This window comes from Sphaerulina musiva (genome assembly GCF_000320565.1).
Source record: "Sphaerulina musiva SO2202 unplaced genomic scaffold SEPMUscaffold_1, whole genome shotgun sequence".
Taxonomy (NCBI): Eukaryota; Fungi; Ascomycota; class Dothideomycetes; order Mycosphaerellales; family Mycosphaerellaceae; genus Sphaerulina; species Sphaerulina musiva.
This window is the reverse complement of record NW_016017383.1, coordinates 412,568-434,547: the sequence shown is the minus strand read 5'-3', so window position 1 is coordinate 434,547 and position 21,980 is coordinate 412,568. Positions and strand designations below refer to the sequence as shown.

The window sequence follows — 21,980 nt, the reverse complement described above, 5'->3', positions numbered from 1 at the left end:
TGATGGTGTGCGGTCCTTGGTTGTTGTCTTGATACAGCGGAATTTGACCAATCTCAGGTGATTCTAGGAGATATCAGGTGACTCTGAATATCCAGTAACCAACTGATTCCTTTGATTGATCAAGCAGAGCTAGCCGGGCTCATAACTGTTGGAACCACACACCACACTAGTGCCCAATTGAGAAGATTGATGGAATACCAATCAATAAGTGGATTAATTGAGGTCCGAGGTCTGACCTCTCAAGAAGAGAAAAGAGGGGGGTGGGTATCCCCAACTCTACATACATATGCCAAGGAATCAGTGGCCCCTGTTATCTCATATGACTCATGTCACATGATGCCAGGGCACCCATGTCCTTCTGTCCAAACATAGCGCTAGACTATAATTCTACCGACAACCTGGAAGCTCTCACGGCCCGCTCGCATATGTGGGGTCCGGCGGTCTACAGACTACCGAGCCTCGCAGAACCAAACAACAGCCAAGTCGCATAGAACAGATTTTGTCCAACACCAGAGCACATTTCATCACTAGAAGCCCGAACAGCTGCTCGTTACTGCGCCGTGCTGGAGAATTGCTTGAAGAGATAGCCACAGCCGTTCAAGAGAAGTACACAAGCACTGCAGTGCAGCACAGCACCGCGCATTAGGACGTTACGTGCACACAGAAGTACCAGGGCGAGACAGTCCTCATAATCAAAGAACAAGTCACCCTCGTCTACGATAGCGAGCAGCATTGGAGCATCTGCGAGCACAGTGCCCTTCTCAGGTCGAGAACGATCCGCCAAGATCACGCCTAGCACGCATGGCTCTTCGCATAGGTGGGATCTGGATCTACTATAACGGCAAAGCCCGAAGCCTCTAAAGCATACCATATTGCTAAGGTAATGAGACTTCGGGCAGCTGCTTTCGCCGCACTTCCTCCAGCAGCCTGTTTATTGTGCTCTAGGTTAGGTCCGACCCTCCTAGGCTCAATAACTTCTATTTGGATTGTTCCTTCGACAGGTCGGCCGCACATTGTAGCACCAAATACTATATCAAGAACCTCAGTAGGAGATTTCAGAGATAGTTAACCAATCACAGTTCTACTAATAGTGTAGCCGAATCGAACCGTCTGCATATACTAGTCCAAATTGCTAGTATTCCTTGGAAGCAATCCTCTGGATCATCGCGATTATCAGATCGAAAGACTGCGGACGAAACTAGATTTCTAGAGTAACCTCAAGAGTGTGAGTGTCCGGTGTTGACAAGTGTGGTAAGATAGACACATTGCATAACCAATGTTTCCAACTTGGGGATTTTTATAGCATCGGTGCGATTGACAACAATCAGCCGCGGCCAATTGTACGATCCAGTATGTGCCAGCTGTAGTCGTGGCATGGATGCCGAAGTGCTCTTTGCCTGTAAGCTGTTCTGATGGTTGGTATGGCGATAGAAAGTACATGTATATGGCATCAGGACTTCTAAAACAAAGCGGAAAACGCCAATAGAAGATGAGAAAAGTGAAGAGTGACGACGGGACAATAAGTTCAAAGTTCGCCAATCGCCATCAGCTTGCGGCGCTAGACCCAATCGGGGCCGGGGCGTGCGATTATGGTAACACTTGTTTGAGCAGCAAGTCGTCTCCTGCCAAATGGAAGTGATGTCGTGTTGAGAATTGAGCGCGAGATGCTCGCGCCATTGATCTTCCTGTCCTTTCTACCACCTCAGCATCCACATAACAAGCGACAAAACACCACCATCTCCATGTGCCCTCCTCCATCGATACCGCGTCGCGGACGTAAACACCGAGCATGGACTTCCTGAAAGCATGCACCACCAACATATACGCCGTGGAGAACGTGGGCCAAGTCCACTATGTCTTTTTCAAGTCTCGACACGACTCCTCCTCGGCTGCTGAGGCTTGGTCTCGTCTGCAGACGGCCGTGGCGCGCCTGCGATCCGAGAACGTGCTATGTGCTGCAATGGGACTCAATCTATGCGTGTTTGGAGATGTCCGCAGCAGCGATGCCAGGACACTCGCAATCGATTTTGATCAGCTTGAGGAGGGTGCCATAGAAAGCGCAGCAGGGGAATTGGGGTCGATGAGGGATGCCTTCATGGCCGCTATCGAACTATCAATTGCCCACAACATGGCTAAAGATCCGGGAATCCTGCATGTTGGGCCTTGGACTTGGCTGTACAGCAGTGGAGGCGATTACGAGGTGGGAGAAATGGATAGCACTGTCATCAGTCTACGCACCAGGGTCACGGCAGCAGACGGCCTCTATCTCATATCAGATGTCGCGCCGGCTACTTGCCGTATCGTGGATTCGACCCGTTATGTTTCGAATTGCGAATGTACATTGGCACCGTTTGGTAGACCTGCCCGACTCCTGTCGATAAATTCTCCAAAGACTCCGGTGTCAGACGAGGCTTGGAGGACAAAAGTAGCAGAGACGCTGCAAGCACAGGCTCTCTGCCTGCCCGAAGACACCAAGTGGGTGAATGTGGAACTTCTGGATCACACTGATATCGCGTGCTCCTGGCCCCTACACTTTTGTCTTGCTTCGGGTCAGCGACAAGGCGCACTCATCGATACCTTTTCCGATCATGATTGGAGGCGATGGTTCATTAGTACTGAAGAGGGTGCCATCTTCCGAAACCCCCTGGCTATGTGCGAGGAGTGGTACAAGGGCTCCGCTGACAGACAGCGTGCGAATGAGGCTCCAGTTGTGAGCGAGCCCAAGGAAGCAAATATCACAGATCGAATAGGTGCCAGAGTTATACCGGATGCGACATCTGGTGACGATACGAACATGGTCATATCCCCTTCGTTCGCGCAAAGGAGCGTTGATCACCACTCAACGATGGCTGGGATCTACCCAACTCCGCCTGACGGCTTCGCTCCGGGTCAGCCTAGCGCTCTGAACAGTGTTGTCACGCCGCTGGCCACGCAGCCAGAGCTGAACAGCTCAGTTGCCGAGGCCTATGCACCAAATGACGAGCTACAACCAAAGGCGGCTTCGCGTCCTGCGCCTTCGAACGAACCTGGTGATCATGAGCTTGCTCAAGAGGAACTATTTGCTGATGACGGCGGTATGGCGTTCGGAGATGCCGAAATAGATGATGCCGAGTTTGATTTTTTCGATGAGCCGGACGATGGGTTTGTGGAGCATCAAGCCGCCCAGGATAGCAACATGCCCGATGTCAGCACTTACGAGGATACAGAAGTTCTGGAGGCAGTGTCGAACCTAGCACAAGACGAAGAGGGAAACCATGATCCGCCAGTAGGAATACCGCCAGTACTGATGCCACAACAAGGTCTCAATGACCCAACGCCCATGCCTATGGACACCGAAAGTGATGGCCTGCAGTCACAGGAACCTGCAGGTAACATAAATCCTCCTATCGAGCATCAGCCTTCACTCGTCCACAGGCCTTTAAGCCCATTTGGAATCCGTGAAAGACTACTCCCACCTCCGGTACCAGCAAGCCATTCTCAGCCTCAAAGTGGCTCTTGCGGCAGCCGCCACGACCGCAGGAGCAGCAGTTTCACCCCAATCACGTTTCGGGACGGCGTCAGCGCTACGCTGCAGTATGGTTCCGTCCCTAAGCCCCAGAACGTGGCACAGATCGACGCAACTGGTGGCAGTATGGGAATCGGGTTGCATGCTTTGCAGAAGAAGCACCGACCTTTCGACGACGATGATGACTCCGATGCGGACACTATCAGTGACAGCGAAGAAGAGCGCGATGTGACAACCACGGGCGACGTGAGAATAGTGGAGCCTCCGCCGCCTTTGCCGTGGGAAAGTAAGAAACGGAAGCGTCATGGGATACCTCAAGCCGAATTACTTACTTCTGGTCCACCTACATCCGCATGGCTAGATGAGTATGAGGACGAGAAAAAAGACGGCTCACCCTCTGTTGACACGCTTCTGAAGGTGCTGCTAGAGTCTACGTCTCCCGCCGTAAACCTAGACTTGCAGGCTACGTTGACGGCGGAAAAGGCATTATGTGATACGGGCTTGCCTAGCGCGGCTGCTCAACCGGAGGCATTAGAAACACTGACAGGCACGGTGGCCTCTATCGAAACCGCATACAGTCTTACTAAGTCTGATCTCGTCTGCGTTGCACAAATTGTCAGTGAGCAGTCGGTGACGGCTAATCCACATGTCTCTGCCATGCGTCGCCGCTTTGACGATGCTCGTGACGCTGTTGACGATGCCACGTCTGTCACTATACCACGATATATACGAGACCGGCTGTCAAGAGCCATACGGTTGGCGTGCCCGGAAGCAGCCTATTGTGATTTGGCTGACCTCGCTTTGGCAAAAGACGCACCTGCGAGACAGGCGACAGTCCCGGGAAAGATCCCTCAAGGACAGCCGCGGCCACCACAACGGCTTGATAACATACCAACAGGTCCTGATATGTTTCCGCTGCCGGCTCCTTATATCAGATTACATCGAGGGACCGACACTTGGGAGTTGTTGCCTGCTTGCATACCCTTCTGGGAGCCGTTGGGACTTGGACCAGCAGCTGGCCCAAAGCACCTCCGAGCCTTTTGTGTGTTCCCTTTCAACGAGGATCTACAACGCCTGGTCGATCAATTCCTCCGCGATGTAGGTACGGCGTACGAGAGTTGCAAGCTTGGCACGCACATACATCTGCGCAACGTTAGCGAGCTGGAACAAGACAATTTCAAGGACGGACTGGCACCCGTAGAGCTCAGTGAGGATGCGTCTCTCGAGTCTGTTTTGAGGGCATACGCCGCAACGTGCACAGACCTTGGTAAAGCTCTGTCCAGCATTCTTCCAGGAGAAGAGCGAGCGATCGTTGTCTACATTCTCAACCCATTCACAGGACGCGATGCCCAACAGCACCTCTGCGCATGCTTCTGGATGCTTTTTCAAGCCCATCGCGAGCGCACATCCAAGTCACCGCTCGAGCAAGACAACAGCGATATCTTTCTGCAAATCCTGCCCATGAACATGGTGGCTTCATTCGATGCTTTTGTTCCACTCGATGCTAGGAAAATGTCCGTCTTGGCTCGCGAGGTTTACGACCGATGTCCACCCACATCTGCGCCTCTGCTGTCTGATATATCTGCGCCGCTACCAAATCTTGCAGCTCCCACGGTCGAACTCGCTAGCACGGCACCGAAGCGTCTCGGTTTTCAACTGGCGTCCGAGGCGCCCGGAGATCTGCTCTACGAAGGCTCGATCCTTCATCTGGCTTACGCACACAGCTCCGATGGCATGTGGTTGACCGCTTGCTGGATCGACAGCACAGGCAAGCATCAATCCAGCTCTTCTTTTGGTCTAGCAGGACGAACATTTGCAGAAGTGGCGCATGATGTATGGGAATTCACCAGAACGATCATGGCTGCACGTCAAGTTTCCTGGCGCGTCTTCATCGTTGCGCCAGGAGCAGATCTGGACCCATCAGCTGTACAATGTTGGCGCTCAGTCGCCGCAAGGCCTCGCTCACATCCTGTTTGTGTGACATTGTTGTCCACGCAGGAGGATCCCTTTTTGCAGTTGTACCGTCCGTGTGAGTCATCGTGTTATGGCGGTGGCGGCGGCAGCAACGCTGAGGTTGGTGTTTTGACACCTGCTTCTACGCCGCAAGGTGCCACTTTTACTTCTTCTCCTGATGTTTCTGGCCACACTAGCAACGCGCCCCCGACGCCTGCTGCAAGCGAAACGGCGAATTCACTCCCCACAGATGGTACCGGCGATTCCGACGCGCACTTGATGGACATGACTGATGAGACATGGGGCGTGCTTCTGAGTACCAAATTATTAAGCGATCATCATGCGAGCAGCAGCAGCAGAATGGCGCATGGCGTCTTGTTCCAGCGAGGGCCTGCGTCAATGCCTGATAGCGAACACACCGACACGGGAGACAAGCTGCCCTCGCTGGGAGTCAATTTGCACTGGACCATCCAAGTCAAAAGCCAAGGAGGGGTGGATGAGGGTAGTGCCAAGCAAGCAGAATTGACCCTGCGGGATGTGTTGCGGATGTATCGTGGTTTGACTACACTGACCAATGCACGGAGTCTGATCCGTTCTGCTGCTGCTGCTGCCGGAACTGGAAAAAGCATCTTACCTGTGCATGTTGCCATGGCGACTATGGGCGCTGAGGGACTTGTAGGTCTGGCGCCTGTGGTTGATGATATTTCGTAAATGCAGCCGAAATTACCATGTATTGATGGGGGCATGATAATATCATCATCATTCTCCATGCCTGAACTTGATTACTTTTCGTTTTCCATTGTCTATTCTTCCTGTGCACCCGACTACGACGACGACGATGCATACTGTAAGTACATTACCGTATCTTGCTTGAGTAATCACCTCCCCCTTTTTTTTATTCATTTCAACGTCCACGCCACACGTCGACAAAGTTCTGTAGACCTCCTAAATCGTACACGTTGTCCACGTCATTCAGGTTCCACGCACGAGTCCACAGCGCTTCTTGCCCTCGCGGAGGTTTCCCATCTGTGGTCCGTACGAGGACCATGTCGCTGTCAGCAGCAGCAGCAGCAGCAGCAGGTGTGCGATCGTTCCATTCATGATCATCGTCATTAGCGTCATAGTGGTACAATGCGGGATTCTGCTGCTGCTGCTGCGTTGTGTAAATATTACTACTGTTATTACTATTATTCATCGACGATGACGACGACGAGGGAAAGCGTCCTTGTTGCTGCTGCTGCTGCTTTGCCAAATGATGAGCTCTCAAATCTTGTTTTCGTGCACGAAAGACATATCCGTCTGCCATGTCTTCTTTCCACTCGGACCACTTCTGCGACTCGTTGGTCGTCATGCCGGCCCAGATGAGGTAGAAGTGATATGTCAGCAGACCGAGAGGTAAAGATGTCGTCGAGATGGCGAGCATGCCCACGCCGGTGACTGGCAAACCGCCGTAGCGGATTGCAACGACGATTGCATCCCCGATGGTTCCCAGGCGAGCGCGGCTGAAGAGAGGGGTGGTGTGGTCGATGGTGAGATGGGGGCGGAGAATGTACCAGGTGAGATAGCTGCCGTAGATTTGGAGCGTGCCGATGGTGAGGAGGAGGAGGAGGAAGTAGTGGTAGTTTCCGCGTCCGAGACAGTTGTTGACCCAGGGACAATGGTGGTCACATTTGGCGACGCAATGGCCGCAGAAACTGCAGTGCTTGGATCTCGGTGGTTTGACGAGGTGACAGGTCTGGCAGGTCACGTTGGGCTTGAATAGAATGTGGTCGTAGGGATAGTCGGCCATGCGTTGGCGGTGGTTGGCAGGGATGACGTAATGCGCTTTGCATGTGACAGTGAGGTAGGTGAAGGAGTAGGGCAGAATGATCAGGATAGGAACGGGAGCAAGGAGTTCCGCAGGCAGACGATGCACTGTGTCCCAGAGGAAGAGGACAATAGAGCCGGTGAGGAGAGTGAGAAAGATGATCTACGACGACTTACCTTTTAGCGTGAACGAGATGAATAAGGTGAGGTGAATAACAGTTGCCATTCATGACTGGGAGTCGTACCAATACCACGGGATTCTGCTCGTAGAAGAGATATGTGCCCAGTCGCACACTCCGCCGCGTCACGTGTCCGCCCGTCGCCGCGTGATCGAGGTGCTTCAACAGGTTGGGCGTGTGGATGCAGAGGAGGCGGCGGAGCCATCCGATGGGTGTTTTCCGCAGTGCGGGCAGTTGGCCGAAGAGTGCGACAAAGGTGAGAAAGGACAGCAGAAGCACGGCCAGAAGAATGTTTCGCAGCACGCCCATCTTGGTGTAGTTGGTGTCGGCCTCATCCGGGACATGTGCATGTTTGTATGGAGGGAGTAGGGCAGGGCAAGAGTGAGTGGAGGTAGAGTTGGAGGCGTCGCGTCCTTCTTCACCCCGACGCGTCTGTCTGTCTTCACACTTGCCTCATCACCACCCCACTTCACAATCAACCACCAAACCTCATTCTTGTCGGTGCAGCCCCAAACAGCATGGCCGGTGGGCCACCCATCGTGATGAGCAATGCCTCGAGCACAGCTCCTGGAAACACTGTGGGCTCGCTGTTTACTGGCCTCAAATTCTTCCTCGTGCACAAGCTGCCCGCGCGTACCCAATTGATCGCCGACATCGAGGCCAACGGCGGAAGCGTGGTCCGCCTCGAGAAGCAGGCCGACTTTGTCATTGCCGATCATGCGAGAAGAGATGCGCCCACGGGCAGCTACTCCTGGAAACTGATCTCGACTGCCATTGAAGATGGCGCAATGCCCGATCCTGCCGACTACCCTGCCGGTCCACCACCAGGCACCGTTCGTGATATCGCCTCGGGCGTGCCAGGCAAGAGCAAACGGACTGCGTTCACACTGGAAGACGACAAGGAGCTGTGGCAGTGGGTGCAGGAGCAGGCCCCCGGAGGTTATGGAGTCAAGGGCAATGAGATATACAGGCGGCTCGAACAGCGCAATCCGCGCCACACGATGCAAGCTTGGCGTGATCGCTATATGAAAAAGCTCATGGACCATCCGCCTGCCGGTATCAATCTTACCGTGCCAGCAAGGCCTCCTCCAAGCCCTCCCACGGCATTAGATGAGCAGGGTAGTACTCATGGTATACGCACACCTCCTGTCAAACGACGTCGGGTCGAAGCATCGACAGAGCAGGCGGTTGGCGTAGGTGATGATGTAGTAGAGACCTCGGTCGACCAGGACCAAATAGACATGAATTTATTGCTGCAGGAAGCACCGGACATTGAGGACATTGACCAGCAGAGACATGATGAAACCTGGAATGCGTGGTCAATAGCGTATCCACATCGGTCGTCGGGTGAGTGGATTGAGTTCTGGTTGGAGAGAGTCCGACCCAGCTATATAGAGCAGTGTGCTGATCGCAAGGTCCAAGAAGCCGCAGAGGAATTGGATCACGAGCACGAACTACAGGGACGCAAGCGGAAGAGGCGCCGCAACAGCAGACACGACAATGGGGAGCAAGAGTCAGCACACGTACAGTCGCAGCCCGATGCTCAATCAGCAAATGGTGAGTCCGAAGCTTCCAACGAAGAATTGGCTAGTAATACCACGCCTGAACGCTACGCCACCAAAGATCATAGCGCTGCGAACTTCTCCGTCGTCCAGGTCAAGGCCAACGAGTCAGGTCAGGTAGACTCGGATATTTCAACCTCGGACGCGAATCAAGCTGCAACTAGGCAGATCATGAGCCTGCTGGTAGAGCGAGACAAACCATCCTCTAACGCCTCGGCCATCGGCGAGGATGACTATCAAGACGACGTCGACACAGAGCAGACAGACGGCACTGCTCTCACAGAGGCCAACCTTGCCGCGCAGGAGGCTCGATACCAATCGCCTGTTCGCAGAGGTATAGACTTGGCTGTGGATGACCCTGCCAAGGACCAGACTGAAATGCTGGAGTTTTTGCAGGCGCTCTGTGGAGGCAAGCCTGGACTAGCACCTGCGGCTCAAGAAGCTGCATCCTCCTTCCAGCCTGTGTCTCGAGACTCGAGGAAAGTCGAACAAGTGATAGAATGTCTTGAGCAAGTGATGGAAGGTCTTGAGCACATGTCACAGGATGACCTCGATGAAACTATACGTCAAAACATGGACTGGCCATCATCGCCACAACAAGAAAACGCAGTTGAAAATACAGCGCGAGCAGGAGAAACGTTGGATGAGCTGATCACTGCCCATCAGCAGCCACGCACTACTGGTTTCAACGTTGCAGCCAATGCTAGGCCATTTTCGAGAGATGATGGTCATGATGAAGACCTATCTGATCACGACATTGACCTGTCTGTGGCTCTACCTGATCATGGAATGGGCTTTGGACCCAGTTCGGATCACAGCAGCCTGAGAGTCGTGTCAGAAGCGTTGCCGGAACCACAACAATATGCGAACGATGCAAACCGCGCCAATGCTGCCAGAGATGGCGCGAACCGCATGCCTGCTGAAGTGGTCGATATATCTTCTGCATCGCCTCGCAGTTCTTCGCTCGACAGCTCGGAACATGTTGACGATGCGATGGACCTCGCAGACCAAGCCCGTACAGGGAGACTGCTTCAAACGCAAGACATATATAGCGCTGAAACCCAATATGCAGATTTATTCATGCCTCTGCCGCCGGAATTCGATGAAGATGAAGAGTATGGAGACGAAAATCAGGATGCAAGCAACGAAGACGAATTACCAGAGCAGCCTATAGAAAGCATTGAGTACCATGCATCGAGAACACAAGACACGCCGGCGACAGCTACAGAAAGCAGTAAAAACTCCGAGGAGGATGAAGCGGCCGAGCTTGAATCGTGGATGGCCACCATGAAAGTCCGTGGGCACGATGATAATCTCGTGATCGAGGCTCTGAAATGTACCAGTATGAACCTCGGCCTGGCCGAGCTGGTTTTGATGCACGTGAAAGGCGGCAAAGGAATTCCAGACGATGTCCCTGGTGTGTGGACTCACGAAGAGGACGAGCAGGTGGAAGGAGGCAACGCTAGAGCTCTCAGAGTGCTCGAGACGAAACACGGCTGGCCGGCTTGCACCGCGAGATTGCGGTTCTTGGAGAGGTACCGAAACGAGGACTGAGTGAGGCACATCATGACGAAAATCAGTGTAACATCTACTACTATTGCTTTATGAGATACCCCCCCTTTCATCGCGTATACTGTATATGGAGCCCCTTTTCCCAAGAGACACAAGCCCCTTTTGGTAGCAAGCTCATGAAAAATTTCCCCAGCTCACTGGTGCAGAGGGTCCAAAGGCGCCTCATGCTTAATCGTCTCCCACATCTGATCAATCCTCTCCACCGCCCTCGCACTCAACGGGCCCTTTCCAATCTCCTCCAACGTCTCCTCCAACTGCTTGACACTCGACGCCCCAATCAACAAGGCATCCCCCAATTCCGCTTTCAACGACGAATTATATCTCACCCATCGATACGCCAAACTCGCCGGCGTCGTCTTTTCCTCTTGCGCAATACTCGCCCACTGCTCCAATGCATCCACATAGGATGCTTTGGCCGAGAACATGTTGTGGTAGATTCCCCCAAAGGCTGACGCGTTGAATCGTCCTGCCCCTTGGGCAATGTCGGAGCGCGTTTTGGTTAGGAAACCGCCTGCTAGCGGACTGTAGGCGTAGAAGGACATGTTGAGTTTGCGCAGGGTGGGGAAGAGGACGGATTCTTGTTTGCGGGCTGCGGCGCTGTAGTCTGTGATGATGGGTGAGACAGGGGCAAAGAAAAAAAGGGGGGGAGGGCTTTTTTTTTTTTTCTGGGCTGGGATATGTCTGATGTCTGATTGGAATGTACTTACTTCCCTGGTAGACTTGCGGGAGAGGATAGCCTTTCTCCTTGCAAATATTGTACACCTTCTCTACATCCGCAGCTTCATAATTCGACAGACCAAATCTCTTAAAGAAACCGGTTTGATAAACTTCATTGATGGCAGAGAGGGTCTCCTCCAAAGGCGCGTTCGCATCCGGTGCATGGATGAAGAAGACATCGACGGGGCCGCCGAGCTTGTTTCTGCTGTTTTGCGCTTGCTCGAGAATGGCTGCTCGCGTGCCTCCAATTCCTTGCGAGTGGAAACCTCCTGCCGTTTTGGTGTCCAATGTGAAGCGACTCGCTGCTCCGGCCTCGCCGAGGATGCTCTCGCTGGCGCCGTAGATGTTGGACGTGTCGATGGTTTTTACGCCTGCGGCTTCCAATTTGTCGAACGTTGCTTGGAGAGTGGGAATGTCCCCGAATGGACTGCCTGGGTTGATTCCCGCTCCGCCGAATATGACTTTGATTCCGGACATGTTGGGCTATCTATGGATATGGATGTACGTAGACAGTGTAACAAATGTAGGTTCTATCAGTGTGTTTCCTTTTTCTGGGAGTGCTTGATATGTCCCAGGGACGTGCCTTTTTATCAATTGCAAGTGAGAGTTGCATGTTTGCCTGATTTCTAAGCAGTAGTTCTCCGCTCCTAGGCGTGTGCATACGGTAGATGAGTGATGAATAATATATATGAGGGGTGATAGATACCGTTGCTGCTGCTCCTCATGTCACACAGGGGACGACACGGCGTCGTGACAACCGTGAAGTAATGCACAAAGATTATGCAAACCAGCATGGAATGGAATGCCATAGCCAAGGCGGCTACTGTGCCTTACCCAGTTGGGCTAGTCTGTTGCTCTGTGGCTGTGGGCGACAAGGGGGCTGTTTAGAGGACTAGTCACCTGCGCTATAGGAGCTATAAATATACACGGACGACCACTTCTTCACAAAGGACAAAGTTCCACTTCTTCGACATCGGAACCCCGTATACGACTATACGTCTGCTGTATTTGTTATCCCTCTATTTTTTGTAGCGCCGACGTATCACTTGCCACGTCCATCCGCTAGTTCCTTTACTACTACTCCTCCTCCTGCGCTGGCTGGACCCTTTGTTCCTCCTACCCTACCCTCCCTGCGACAGGAGAAAGCAAGACCCTGACGGGATGGATGGGATGTCTCACGGTGTAATCAATCACATCGCACACGCCTCGAGACGCCCTCTCTCTCTCTGCATCACAGTCTCTTGTGACGCCCTGCAAGTTCCATTGGGGACCTTTCAGAGGCTTGGCAAGACTCCATGGAAGTCCATAGGAGACGCCGAGACGGTGTGTATGTAGGTAAAGGGCCGGCGCGTCTCGACGTATTACGCGTACTCCGTCTCGGCTGTGCTCCACCTTTGTTTTACCGGTGCGATACCACTTGCGCTACACTGATCCACGAAGCATCTGATGTGTACAATAATGGGTCGAATGGCGGCCCCGAGCTCGAGGACATGCGCTCAGTACAGTAGGCTATCGGAGACACGCGCTCAGTACAATAGGCTAGGAGGTAGGTACAGGTAGGTGGACGGCCGTCGTGACATGGAATGTGGTTCAGCCTTAGATCGGCACGTGCGAATGGCAATGTTGCATTCACACGAGTTATAAACAGACAAAGGACGCTTGCGTGGCGAAGGCGCTGATCGGTATCCGGTGACGTGACTTAGCTTCACATCTTCAGACGTACAAGATGCCACTGCTTTGTCTCTTTGGAACCTCGCCATCACATCGACAACACTCGTTCGTTCTTCCTACGCTCCCGGCATCCACGCTCGCTACCGCACACATCGCCTGCACATTCCGCGACCCAAGCCAACTTGATACCCGAAACGAAGGAAAATAGCTGCAATGCATTTCACCTTGAGCGCAGGTGTCGCCTTGCTGGCTTCAGCATCGTTCACCCTCGCGCAAACCTACACCGACTGCAACCCTACCAAGAAGACTTGTCCAGCCGCAGTTGGTTTGCCATCTTCTTCATACTCAGTCGACTTCACGCAAGGATCAGCAGGTATTGCCCCCTGGTCTGCTGCGTCTGGAACAACTCTCGAGTATGGAAGTGATGGCGCCGTCTTCACGATCGCGCAATCGGGCCAAGCTCCTACCATCGCCACGGACTTCTACATCTTCTTTGGGCACGTTGACGTGACTATGCGCGCCAGCGCTGGCACCGGAATCGTCTCGAGTATTGTGCTCCAGTCTGCCGATTTGGACGAGATTGACTGGGAGTTCCTCGGAGGCGACAATACGCAGGTTCAATCGAACTTCTACGGCAAGGGAAACACTACATCCTACGATCGTGTCGTATACCACCCTGTTGCCACGCCTCAAGATACATGGCACACTTATGGTATTGACTGGACGAGCGAGAAAATCGACTTCTCCATCGACGGCACCGTGATCCGCACCGTCCCATACGCGAGCGCTGCAACTGTTGATGGCAAGAACTTTCCTCAGACTCCTATGCAGCTGAAGCTTGGCTCCTGGGCTGGTGGCGACAGTTCTTCTGAAGGCACTGTCGAGTGGGCCGGAGGAAAGACGGACTACAGCCAAGCGCCCTTCAAGATGTACGTCAAATCTGTCGACATCACAAACTACAACCCGGGCTGCGAGTACGCTTACTCCGACATGAGCGGCTCGTATCAGAGCATTGATGTCGTCACCTCGGGCGACTCATGCAAGGCCGATGGAGCGAGCAACAGTTCTTCTACCGCATCGGCTGGAAACTCCGCTACCGCCACCACTCAATCGAGTGCTCAACAATCGAGTGCTCAATCAAGTGCTCAATCGAGTGCTCAATCGAGTGCTCAATCGAGTGCCCAGTCCAGTGCCCAGTCGAGTGCCCAGTCAGCTCCCACCGCCAGCCAAGTAGTCAAGCCCATCGAGCAAACAATTTCTCTCCAAACAACCGTCACTGGATCAGCATACTCCGTCAACACAGCTAGTATCTCCGCGTTGAACTCGGGCATGCTACCCAGCGCCACAGCCACGAGAAATTCCAACGACGGAGAAGGAGCTTCTTCGTCGACTTCGGCAATCGCCAGCTCTACGGGAGCAGCATCTTTGAACGTGGCTATGGCTGGTGGCTCGCTTCTTAGTATCCTGCTCGGTGCAGCTTTGCTGTAAAGAAGAAGAAGGAAAAAGTTTCTATGAAAAATTACGATGGCGTTTATTATGGTTGGTGGGGCTGGTAGCTTGTAATGCTATGCAAAAAGCCAATGCATGTATGAATGAATGGATGGATGGATGGATGGGTCAACCTAGATATGAGACGTGTCTTCACAGACAACAGTGTGAAAATTCTTGTTTTTTGTTTTTCTTTTCAACCACTTGTATTAAAAAGACCCGAATAATAAGTCATGAAAACTTGTACAACACTTCAGTCTTCAATAAGAAATAATGATGCCGTATACTGCATTGTGCAAACCTACCCAAATAACAAAAAACTCAATATTTCCCAAATCTTCGAAATCGAAACCTACCGTACATCTGGATAAGGTACCTACATACACAAAGCACGAACCATATCCTATCCTTCCCAATCTATCTGTAAATGGTACAGTAAAGTAAAGTAAGGTACCTGAGGTTTGCATCATGACGATGACGATAATGACAATGATGATGATGGGAGTTGTAGACCTACGGACCAACCTACCTATCCGTTCCACGGCGACGACGTCTCCTTCCCAATCAAATGAATAGGATATCGGTCGCTATTTGGGACGAGTTGGAATTCCTCGTAATTTCGTGGAAGGGCGGAAATGGAATGGATATGTAGAAAAGGAGAAGAAGAAGATGATGAAGAAGAAGAAGAAAGATATGGATCATAGCCGCTCCGAAGTCGTTTGCACAAAAAGGTACCTTAAAGGTAAGGACACGCACGTGGGTCGCGACTGCCGGATTTGGAGAATTAGGTTGTTTCTATAAAGGGTCCAGGTGAAGTTAGTTACTTACGGTACGGTACCTTAGGTCTAGGTAGGTCAGGTAGGTAGACAAGAACAGTCTTCGCGGCACGTTGCGGGCATAACCAAATCATGCGTACCGCTGGTCACCTAGTCTTCTTTCAAGTCAACTGTATTGATTGTACTCACTGCCTGACCTGCCCGTACTTGGTATCCTGCGCGCTCGCTTCCTCTCTCTCTCTCTCTCTCTGACTCACACTCACACACTCTCTCTCTCTCTTTCTTCCTCACATTGCGGAGCTTGAAACCATCAACCCAACAAAAACACCACCACCACCACCACCACCACCACCACCACACACTGCTACGCCGCAACCATGGTCGAACGACCCAAGATCACATTCCACGAATGCGATGACTCTCGCAAAACAACCTCACCCTCCACTTCACGTCTCGCAAAAGCAAAAGAAGAACACCACCACCACCAACAACAACAACATGCCTCATCATCATCATCATCATCATCATCCTCCTTCTCCAGCAGCGCCAGCGTCGTCCACTCGGAACAGTATCTCGGCTTACCAGGCAGTCTATCCTTCGACACGATTCCCTCATTCCCTACAATAGGAGTAGATCCGCAGCGCAAGAACTACCACATTGTTCGAGACGATCTCGGAGGAGACTTTGGCAGGGCAAAACCTTTGAGCGCACCGGATCGATGGTGGGAGCGGGATTTGGCGACGCGGAGGCAGATGCTTTATGACATGGCGAATTCTGTGCCGGAGCCGGAGCCAGCGAAACCTGTGTGCGAAAATGAGGATGGTGATGGTGATGGAGGTGATGAGGCTGTTATCTTTGATGATGATGAGGAGGAGGAGGCTGTTGTTTCCGACGATAATGAAGAGGCTGTCGTCTCTGATGATGATGATGATGACGAGGCCGTGATTTCTGACAATGATGAGGCCATTGTTTCTGATGATGATGAGGCCGTTGTCTCTGATCATGGTGATGAAGCTGTTGTTTCTGAAGATGATGACGAAGATGCCCGTGTCATTGGCAAGTTCGGAATATGCTCGACATACGCATCGAATCGAGTCGAATCCGTGCACAGTAAGTCTTTGATGGTGATGAATTCCCGCCGCCCAGCAGCAGCAGCAGCAGCAGCAAGGCGGACGACGTCTTTTGGGTTTTTCTTTTTACTGATCGCTGGGGTCTTCCTTCCTTCAGAAACATATGAGCGACACGGCCAACCCAGCATGATGAACACGCTCGACCATCTCGAAGAGCAACTAGAACTCCACAAGCGCAGCCACAAACAAACCCAAGATCGACTCGAGTGGCTTACCAGAAATAGCCCCGACGACGACGAAGCCATGGAGTAAGTAGTGCCTTCCCTCCCTTCCCTCTCCCGGACGATTGACACTAATGAATTCCACCACCACAACCTTCTAGTTCAGCAGAAGTCTGGATGGAATATCACCTTCGCGAGTGGACAGACACCCGCGCGCGAACCAAACTGGCGTATCGAGACTTTCTCGAAACGAAACCGAAGCCCAAAAAGATGATTGTGAGATGGGATCTCTGCAAACCAGTCGAGGCTGCTGCCATTCCCCCCAAAACAACAACAGCAGCAGCAGCAGGCATCGTCGAGGCTCCAGTCGCGGCGGCGGTGGAAAATCCAGCTTCAGGTATGTGCAACCAGCCAATTCTTCCACCAGTTCTTCCACCGTTCGATGTGCGATGAAGATGATAACGAACATAACTAATAAATAACTTGTTATACAATCCACGCAGTTCAAAAAATCAACAGCAGACCCTGACAGACACGAGTTTTGTGGTCCGAGTTTCTCCGCGAAACGCTCTGGCCGCCAAATGGATGTAGCATGAGCTGAGAAAGAAAAAACAAATTCCAACAAAAAGGAAGAGAGAGAGAGATGTATATATCTCTCCCGCGGAGTCACTGTTATTTCGACGACGACGGCGGCGGCGGCGGCAGCAGCAGCAGCAGCTCATGGCCCAAGAGAAAGAGAGACAGGGCGGCTACTGATACTTCTGCGCAAAGGGAAGTTCCAGAGAGCTGCTGGTGATTGATTGGAATCAAATAATGGCAGCGAAGAGATGGGTGATATTGTGAGAACTTTTTCTGCGCAGTTTTTTGGGAACTTTGGATGGCTATCTCTTATAGCCTGTGGCCAACTCTGGAAGCGATATCCTTCCAGAGATGCAGACGTGGGAGCAACTATGGTAACAGATATGCTCTCGAGGGCCAGTGGAAGCGGACCGCTCTGTCCTCTATATGCGGGTTCACTTTGCACGCAGGCCATGCCACCGATCGAGGCACAGGTCACGTGCGTTCTGCAAAGCACGATCGGGAGTCCGAAATGGGAAGACGCTTCGCCCGATGCATCAGGCAGTCTCTGCCGCAAGTCCCAGGGATAGATAGATCCATAGCGACCGCCTGCAATATCCCGAGTGGGTTCGGAAAGGATACCTCAAGCTGGGCTGGGGCGTCCTTGAAATGGTAGAGAAACTTCTTCTTGACCATATGCCTCTCATTTTCAAATAATGATGGAAATCCATCCATCGCTTCTTCTCCCACTACGGAAGAAAACGAAAGAGGTTTCACATCTTCTACCTCATCTCCCTCAAGAAATTGTCCTCCTTGATCTTACTCCTCCTCTTCTCCCGCATCGCTCTCGTCAACTCCTCTTGCGCCTGATATGCCACTTTATTCCCCTCGATCGTGCCATCCGCCCCAGGAAGATCAATACTCTGCTCATACAGCGGAATTTTCGGCGCCAAAGATTCCGGATTGAGCAACTGTTGTTTCTTCAAAGCTTTGGCAGCTAATCTTCTCTGTTTTTTCGATTTGGCTAAAACATCACACGAGATCGGAAAAATCAGTCAGTCAATCAAATGACTCAAGCAGGCCGCCAGTCAGACATAGCAGGCAGTAAGTAGTAAGAGGAGAGGGTAAATGAAAAAAATCCACACATACAAAACAAATCCCCCTCATCATCCCCAGCACCAGCAGCTCCAGCACCAGACACATCTCCTTTCCTCTTCAACGCACTCCACAACCACTCCGGATACTCATGATCCTCCAATGCCACAGGATCTTGTTGATTCTTCAAAAAATTCAACCCTTTGAGCACCGTGCCCGCAGGGACACTGGAAGGAGAAGAAAGAACATTCTTCGCAGCAGCAGGAGTCTTTTTCGTTTTCGGCGGCGGTGGCGAAGAAGAAGAAGAAGGTGTGGTTGAGGACTGTGTAGGCGAGGTCGGTACTTGGCGGTCGTCGTGGATGGGTTGTTGTGCTTCTTGTTGTCGGGATGCGGTGGGAGAGGCACGCGTCGGAGGAGTGTACGAAAAGGTGCGGTGCGAGTGAGGGGGTCGGCGTGCGAGTCGCTGCATACATCTTCGGCAGATCATGATGATTGTGTGTTTGTGTGGGTGGGTGGGTGTGCGCAATATGGCGAGAAATGAATGCAGAGCTGAGGTTGGGGCAGGAGAGTGGTTGTAGGTAAGTACCTACAGTAGTGGCTTCGGAGGTGCTTGCGGGGAACGAAGCCAATCGCGTGCGAGGAAGAAGAACGAAAGACGAAAGACATACTGTAGGAGGTACATAGGTCCAGATCCAAGCACACCAAGTACGGTAAATACCCGTGATCTGATCTAAGCAGCATTGCCATACAGTGCTATATCTGCAACGACTTTCATGACACAATTCTAAAAACATAATAGGGTATAAAGGCACTCGTCAGAGTTTCCTGTCCGCCAACGAACGCCAGTCTCCCATGAAAATATGCCGTCTAGGCTATGTCGAAGCAGTAAGAGTGTCGATGCGTTCGTGTTGTGGTATCTCGAAATTAATCATTTCCTAATGCACCCTTACGCCGACCTGTCCCGTGATCCATCTAGTTGGAGTTTGCGCTCGACTCGCGCGACAAGGAAGACTTCCCACAATGTCGTCGACCCTACTCCATCCTCAACCGTCGTCTTCGTCATCCTCTCCGTCGTCGTCACTCTTCAATTTCTTCGAAGGGGTATCGTTCTTTGCATCGCCGTTCATGTCGCCTGCTTTCCGTTTAGCACTGTCGATGCCGCCATTGGCATGACTACTGTCGTCACCTTTTGCATCTTTGCTCACATCCGTAGGTAGAGTGCCGTTGGCTTCCATCTGGGCAACTTCATCGGCCGTGAGGAAACGGCCGCCCGGTCCCCGTGGACGCCGCATCGCGTGGTTATGGCGAGACTCGTGCAAGTATGGCTTCCTGCCTTTGGACGTGAGTCGCAGCGCCTCTTCGAGCTTCTGCCTCGCCATCCGCCTCTTCAATATCCGGTGGAACTGCTTGGCGTTCACATACAGGGGCGATTCTTCGTTTGCGCCAGCCACTGGCACTTCAGGCGACTGTTGCTGGGGAGCTGGAGGAGCTTGTGGCTGTTGTTGTTGCGTCGTTGGGCGCGGTGCACCCACATGCGCCTGGCCTGGCGTGTTATGCACAGCGGGACTGTTCACCGAATGCGACATTCTCCTGTGCTGGTCCGATTGCATCTGAGTGCCCATAGGCTGTGCGGAAGATGGCAAGTTCATCTGTGATGCTATTGTGCTCGGTACGTTCATCTGATTCTGTCGAGGTGATTGCGGGTTGGGCCGCCCATCGGTCTTGACCTGACCCATACGCGGAGATGTCTGTTGCAATGAGCCCGGTAAGGAAGAGTCTGGCATCGAATAGGCAGGGTATCCAGAAGCAGCTGCTGTTGCCATCGCAGCGGCTTGCGACGGTGAGACGTTGTACTGAGGCTGCATGCCATATGCTGGGTTGTAACCCATTTGCGGCATCATGTGTTGACCTCCAATCTGCGCGGGTTGCTGGTGCTGCGCATAGTTGGCTTGTTGCTGAGTCTGCATGACGGGGCTGGCGTGAGTCTGCTGAGGACCATTGTGCGTATGTGGATAGGCGGTCGACTGCTGAGGATGATACTGCGCGTAGGACTCCATGACGAACAATAGGAGGACCAGAGAGCGCGCGCGCGCGCAAAGTTCGGGGTTGGTTGGAGCAGCGGCTTGCTATGGCCGCGCGAAGGGCTGAAGCTGGGCACGCAATGAAATGTCAGCCTGTGATGGCAGCCCAAAGCAATCGCGACCAGCAGCAGTAGCGACACGACTCCCTGCAGACAGCGCGCAGTGTGTCGTGGGTGTCTGGATGGGCCCGCAAGCGACAATGGCTCAGTGGTGCGGTATGCGACGCGAGGCGGTGCGGCTGATGAACGACGAGGGTGTAGCGTACCGCTCACTGGCTGCACGACAGGAAACAGCAGAGCAACAGCGGCGACGGCGGAGACTAATATCCTATTGACCACACATTAGCCACGATTACTGGACGGACACTACGAGGTAGATGAAGAGGCGGGCTCGGGGAGGGCGGAGCTGGAGGTCTGCTGCAGGCGGGATGCTGACAGCGAACAGCACTGCCAGCACATCACCGCAACGAAGCTTTTCTCCAGGCGCGCTCGCACAGCCACATGTGACTTGTGACTGTGGAAGGCGGAAGATGGCATGGCCGACACGAGAGGTCACAGGTGGTCTGCTTCACGCGATCGCGGAGGGCCGAGCCACCAAGCCAGGCCAGGCACGGGGCATCGAACGCTTCGAGGGAGCTGCAGCGCGGCGCGTCCGTGACGTTGTTGCAGCCGCTGCTGCTGTTGTTGTTGTTGTTGTTGATGATGCGACGACGCGCAAAGCCTGTCGTGCATCGCGTGGACATGTTTTGCGACAGCGAGGGCACGCGCGCCAGAGCACACGTGAAAGGCAATTGAACTCACCTGGAAGTAGTAGTGGTAGTCGTCGTCGTCCTAGTGGCAGCGGCGCCTTTGCGATGATGCCTTTAGCTCTCCAAGGCAAGTCAGCATATCTGGTCGCGACTCGAATATTAGGTATGTAGTGTAGGTATGTCGAGTCCAGCCCCAGGCCATGATGTTGTTGCAACCAAGCAGTTCCTTAGGCATAAGGGTCGTAGAAGCGACTCGCCAGGGCTAGCAATAGATGGGGCAATGGGGGTTGATGGTAGGTTGGAGGCATACCTGTCTGTGAATGGGTACGGCTCTGGCCAATAGTCGCCCTCGAGGAGAGAGAGAGTTGTGAAAAAGCGAATAAGATGGATCGGAGGGCCAAAGCGACCAGTAAATGCCATGACCGTGCCCGCCAAGCCTCCCCGCTCCCGAGGCCCAAACCCTGTCTGGCCTTCGTGTTTCCTTTTGGGTGCTTGCGTGCTTTGCTTCTTCTTCTTCTGCTTCTGCTTCTTCTTCACAGATAGAGTGCATCTCTATTTATTTTTCACCTTTTTACTGAAATATAGTACATGTAAATTACTGCTTTGCTGTCAGTACCTTAAGGTAGTCATCATCTGACCGGGTTCGGCTACTGCGCTATGTTGGCTCTACAGTGCTCGTGCTCAGCCTCTTGGCCACACGGTAATATAATCTCATAGGGCATCTTACACAACCAAGCTTCTACAAAGTAAGACCACTTCGGCCAGGGTGTTCATTATGTCAAGGTTACTCGGAAACGTATTCCGTTAGTGCAATTGAAGAGCAAGTGAAAAGTTATACAGTATATGTCAATTCACGATAAGATAACCTATCGCCAGTAACACAGCGATGTGCTTACTGCTTAGGTACCTTATCTACCCTATAGTAAGGTACCAGACATGTAGGTACATACAGCTCGATGTCCACTGGTTTGCATAATG

General features: G+C 52.7%; 8 protein-coding genes across 8 annotated transcripts; 4 read left to right on the top strand and 4 right to left on the bottom strand.

The window, feature by feature from the left end:
* Positions 1–2,786: 2,786 nt before the first annotated feature.
* SEPMUDRAFT_145599 (uncharacterized protein) lies at positions 2,787–6,461 on the top strand. The gene has a single exon (XM_016903152.1). It carries the CDS (start codon positions 2,795–2,797, stop codon positions 6,167–6,169), a length of 3,375 nt encoding a protein of 1,124 aa, XP_016764438.1. The 5' UTR covers positions 2,787–2,794; the 3' UTR covers positions 6,170–6,461.
* Positions 2,787–7,752, bottom strand: SEPMUDRAFT_152563 (zf-DHHC-domain-containing protein; the record flags this gene model as incomplete). Its single annotated transcript, XM_016907472.1, has 2 exons — positions 2,787–7,427; positions 7,510–7,752. 2 exons carry the CDS (start codon positions 7,750–7,752, stop codon positions 6,363–6,365), a joined length of 1,308 nt encoding a protein of 435 aa, XP_016764437.1. The 3' UTR covers positions 2,787–6,362.
* A 233-nt stretch (positions 7,753–7,985) lies between these two features.
* SEPMUDRAFT_55516 (Myb_DNA-bind_2-domain-containing protein) lies at positions 7,986–10,621 on the top strand (the record flags this gene model as incomplete). Its single annotated transcript, XM_016909364.1, has 3 exons — positions 7,986–8,648; positions 8,979–9,188; positions 10,173–10,621. The coding sequence occupies 3 exons, from the start codon at positions 7,986–7,988 to the stop codon at positions 10,557–10,559; spliced, it is 1,260 nt and encodes a 419-aa protein (XP_016764436.1). The 3' UTR covers positions 10,560–10,621.
* On the bottom strand, positions 10,614–11,771 carry SEPMUDRAFT_129280 (aldehyde reductase; the record flags this gene model as incomplete). Its single annotated transcript, XM_016902272.1, has 2 exons — positions 10,614–11,181; positions 11,285–11,771. 2 exons carry the CDS (start codon positions 11,769–11,771, stop codon positions 10,712–10,714), a joined length of 957 nt encoding a protein of 318 aa, XP_016764435.1. The 3' UTR covers positions 10,614–10,711.
* Positions 11,772–12,982: 1,211 nt separating this feature from the next.
* Positions 12,983–14,672, top strand: SEPMUDRAFT_145598 (glycoside hydrolase family 16 protein). The gene has a single exon (XM_016903151.1). It carries the CDS (start codon positions 13,179–13,181, stop codon positions 14,451–14,453), a length of 1,275 nt encoding a protein of 424 aa, XP_016764434.1. The 5' UTR covers positions 12,983–13,178; the 3' UTR covers positions 14,454–14,672.
* A 1,266-nt stretch (positions 14,673–15,938) lies between these two features.
* On the top strand, positions 15,939–16,984 carry SEPMUDRAFT_145596 (uncharacterized protein). The gene is made up of 3 exons (XM_016903150.1): positions 15,939–16,450; positions 16,575–16,613; positions 16,643–16,984. Exons 1-3 carry the CDS (start codon positions 15,982–15,984, stop codon positions 16,792–16,794), a joined length of 660 nt encoding a protein of 219 aa, XP_016764433.1. The 5' UTR covers positions 15,939–15,981; the 3' UTR covers positions 16,795–16,984.
* SEPMUDRAFT_145595 (Ribosomal_L37-domain-containing protein) lies at positions 15,939–18,660 on the bottom strand (the record flags this gene model as incomplete). The annotated part of the gene is made up of 5 exons (XM_016903149.1): positions 15,939–16,450; positions 16,575–16,609; positions 16,662–16,917; positions 17,024–18,102; positions 18,228–18,660. The coding sequence occupies 2 exons, from the start codon at positions 18,658–18,660 to the stop codon at positions 17,861–17,863; spliced, it is 675 nt and encodes a 224-aa protein (XP_016764432.1). The 3' UTR covers positions 15,939–16,450; positions 16,575–16,609; positions 16,662–16,917; positions 17,024–17,860.
* Positions 18,661–18,897: 237 nt separating this feature from the next.
* SEPMUDRAFT_121871 (CBFB_NFYA-domain-containing protein) lies at positions 18,898–21,346 on the bottom strand. The gene is made up of 3 exons (XM_016901734.1): positions 21,313–21,346; positions 21,055–21,114; positions 18,898–20,581 (listed from the first exon to the last, which is right to left on the bottom strand). Exon 3 carries the CDS (start codon positions 20,228–20,230, stop codon positions 19,217–19,219), a length of 1,014 nt encoding a protein of 337 aa, XP_016764431.1. The 5' UTR covers positions 20,231–20,581; positions 21,055–21,114; positions 21,313–21,346; the 3' UTR covers positions 18,898–19,216.
* Positions 21,347–21,980: the final 634 nt, after the last annotated feature.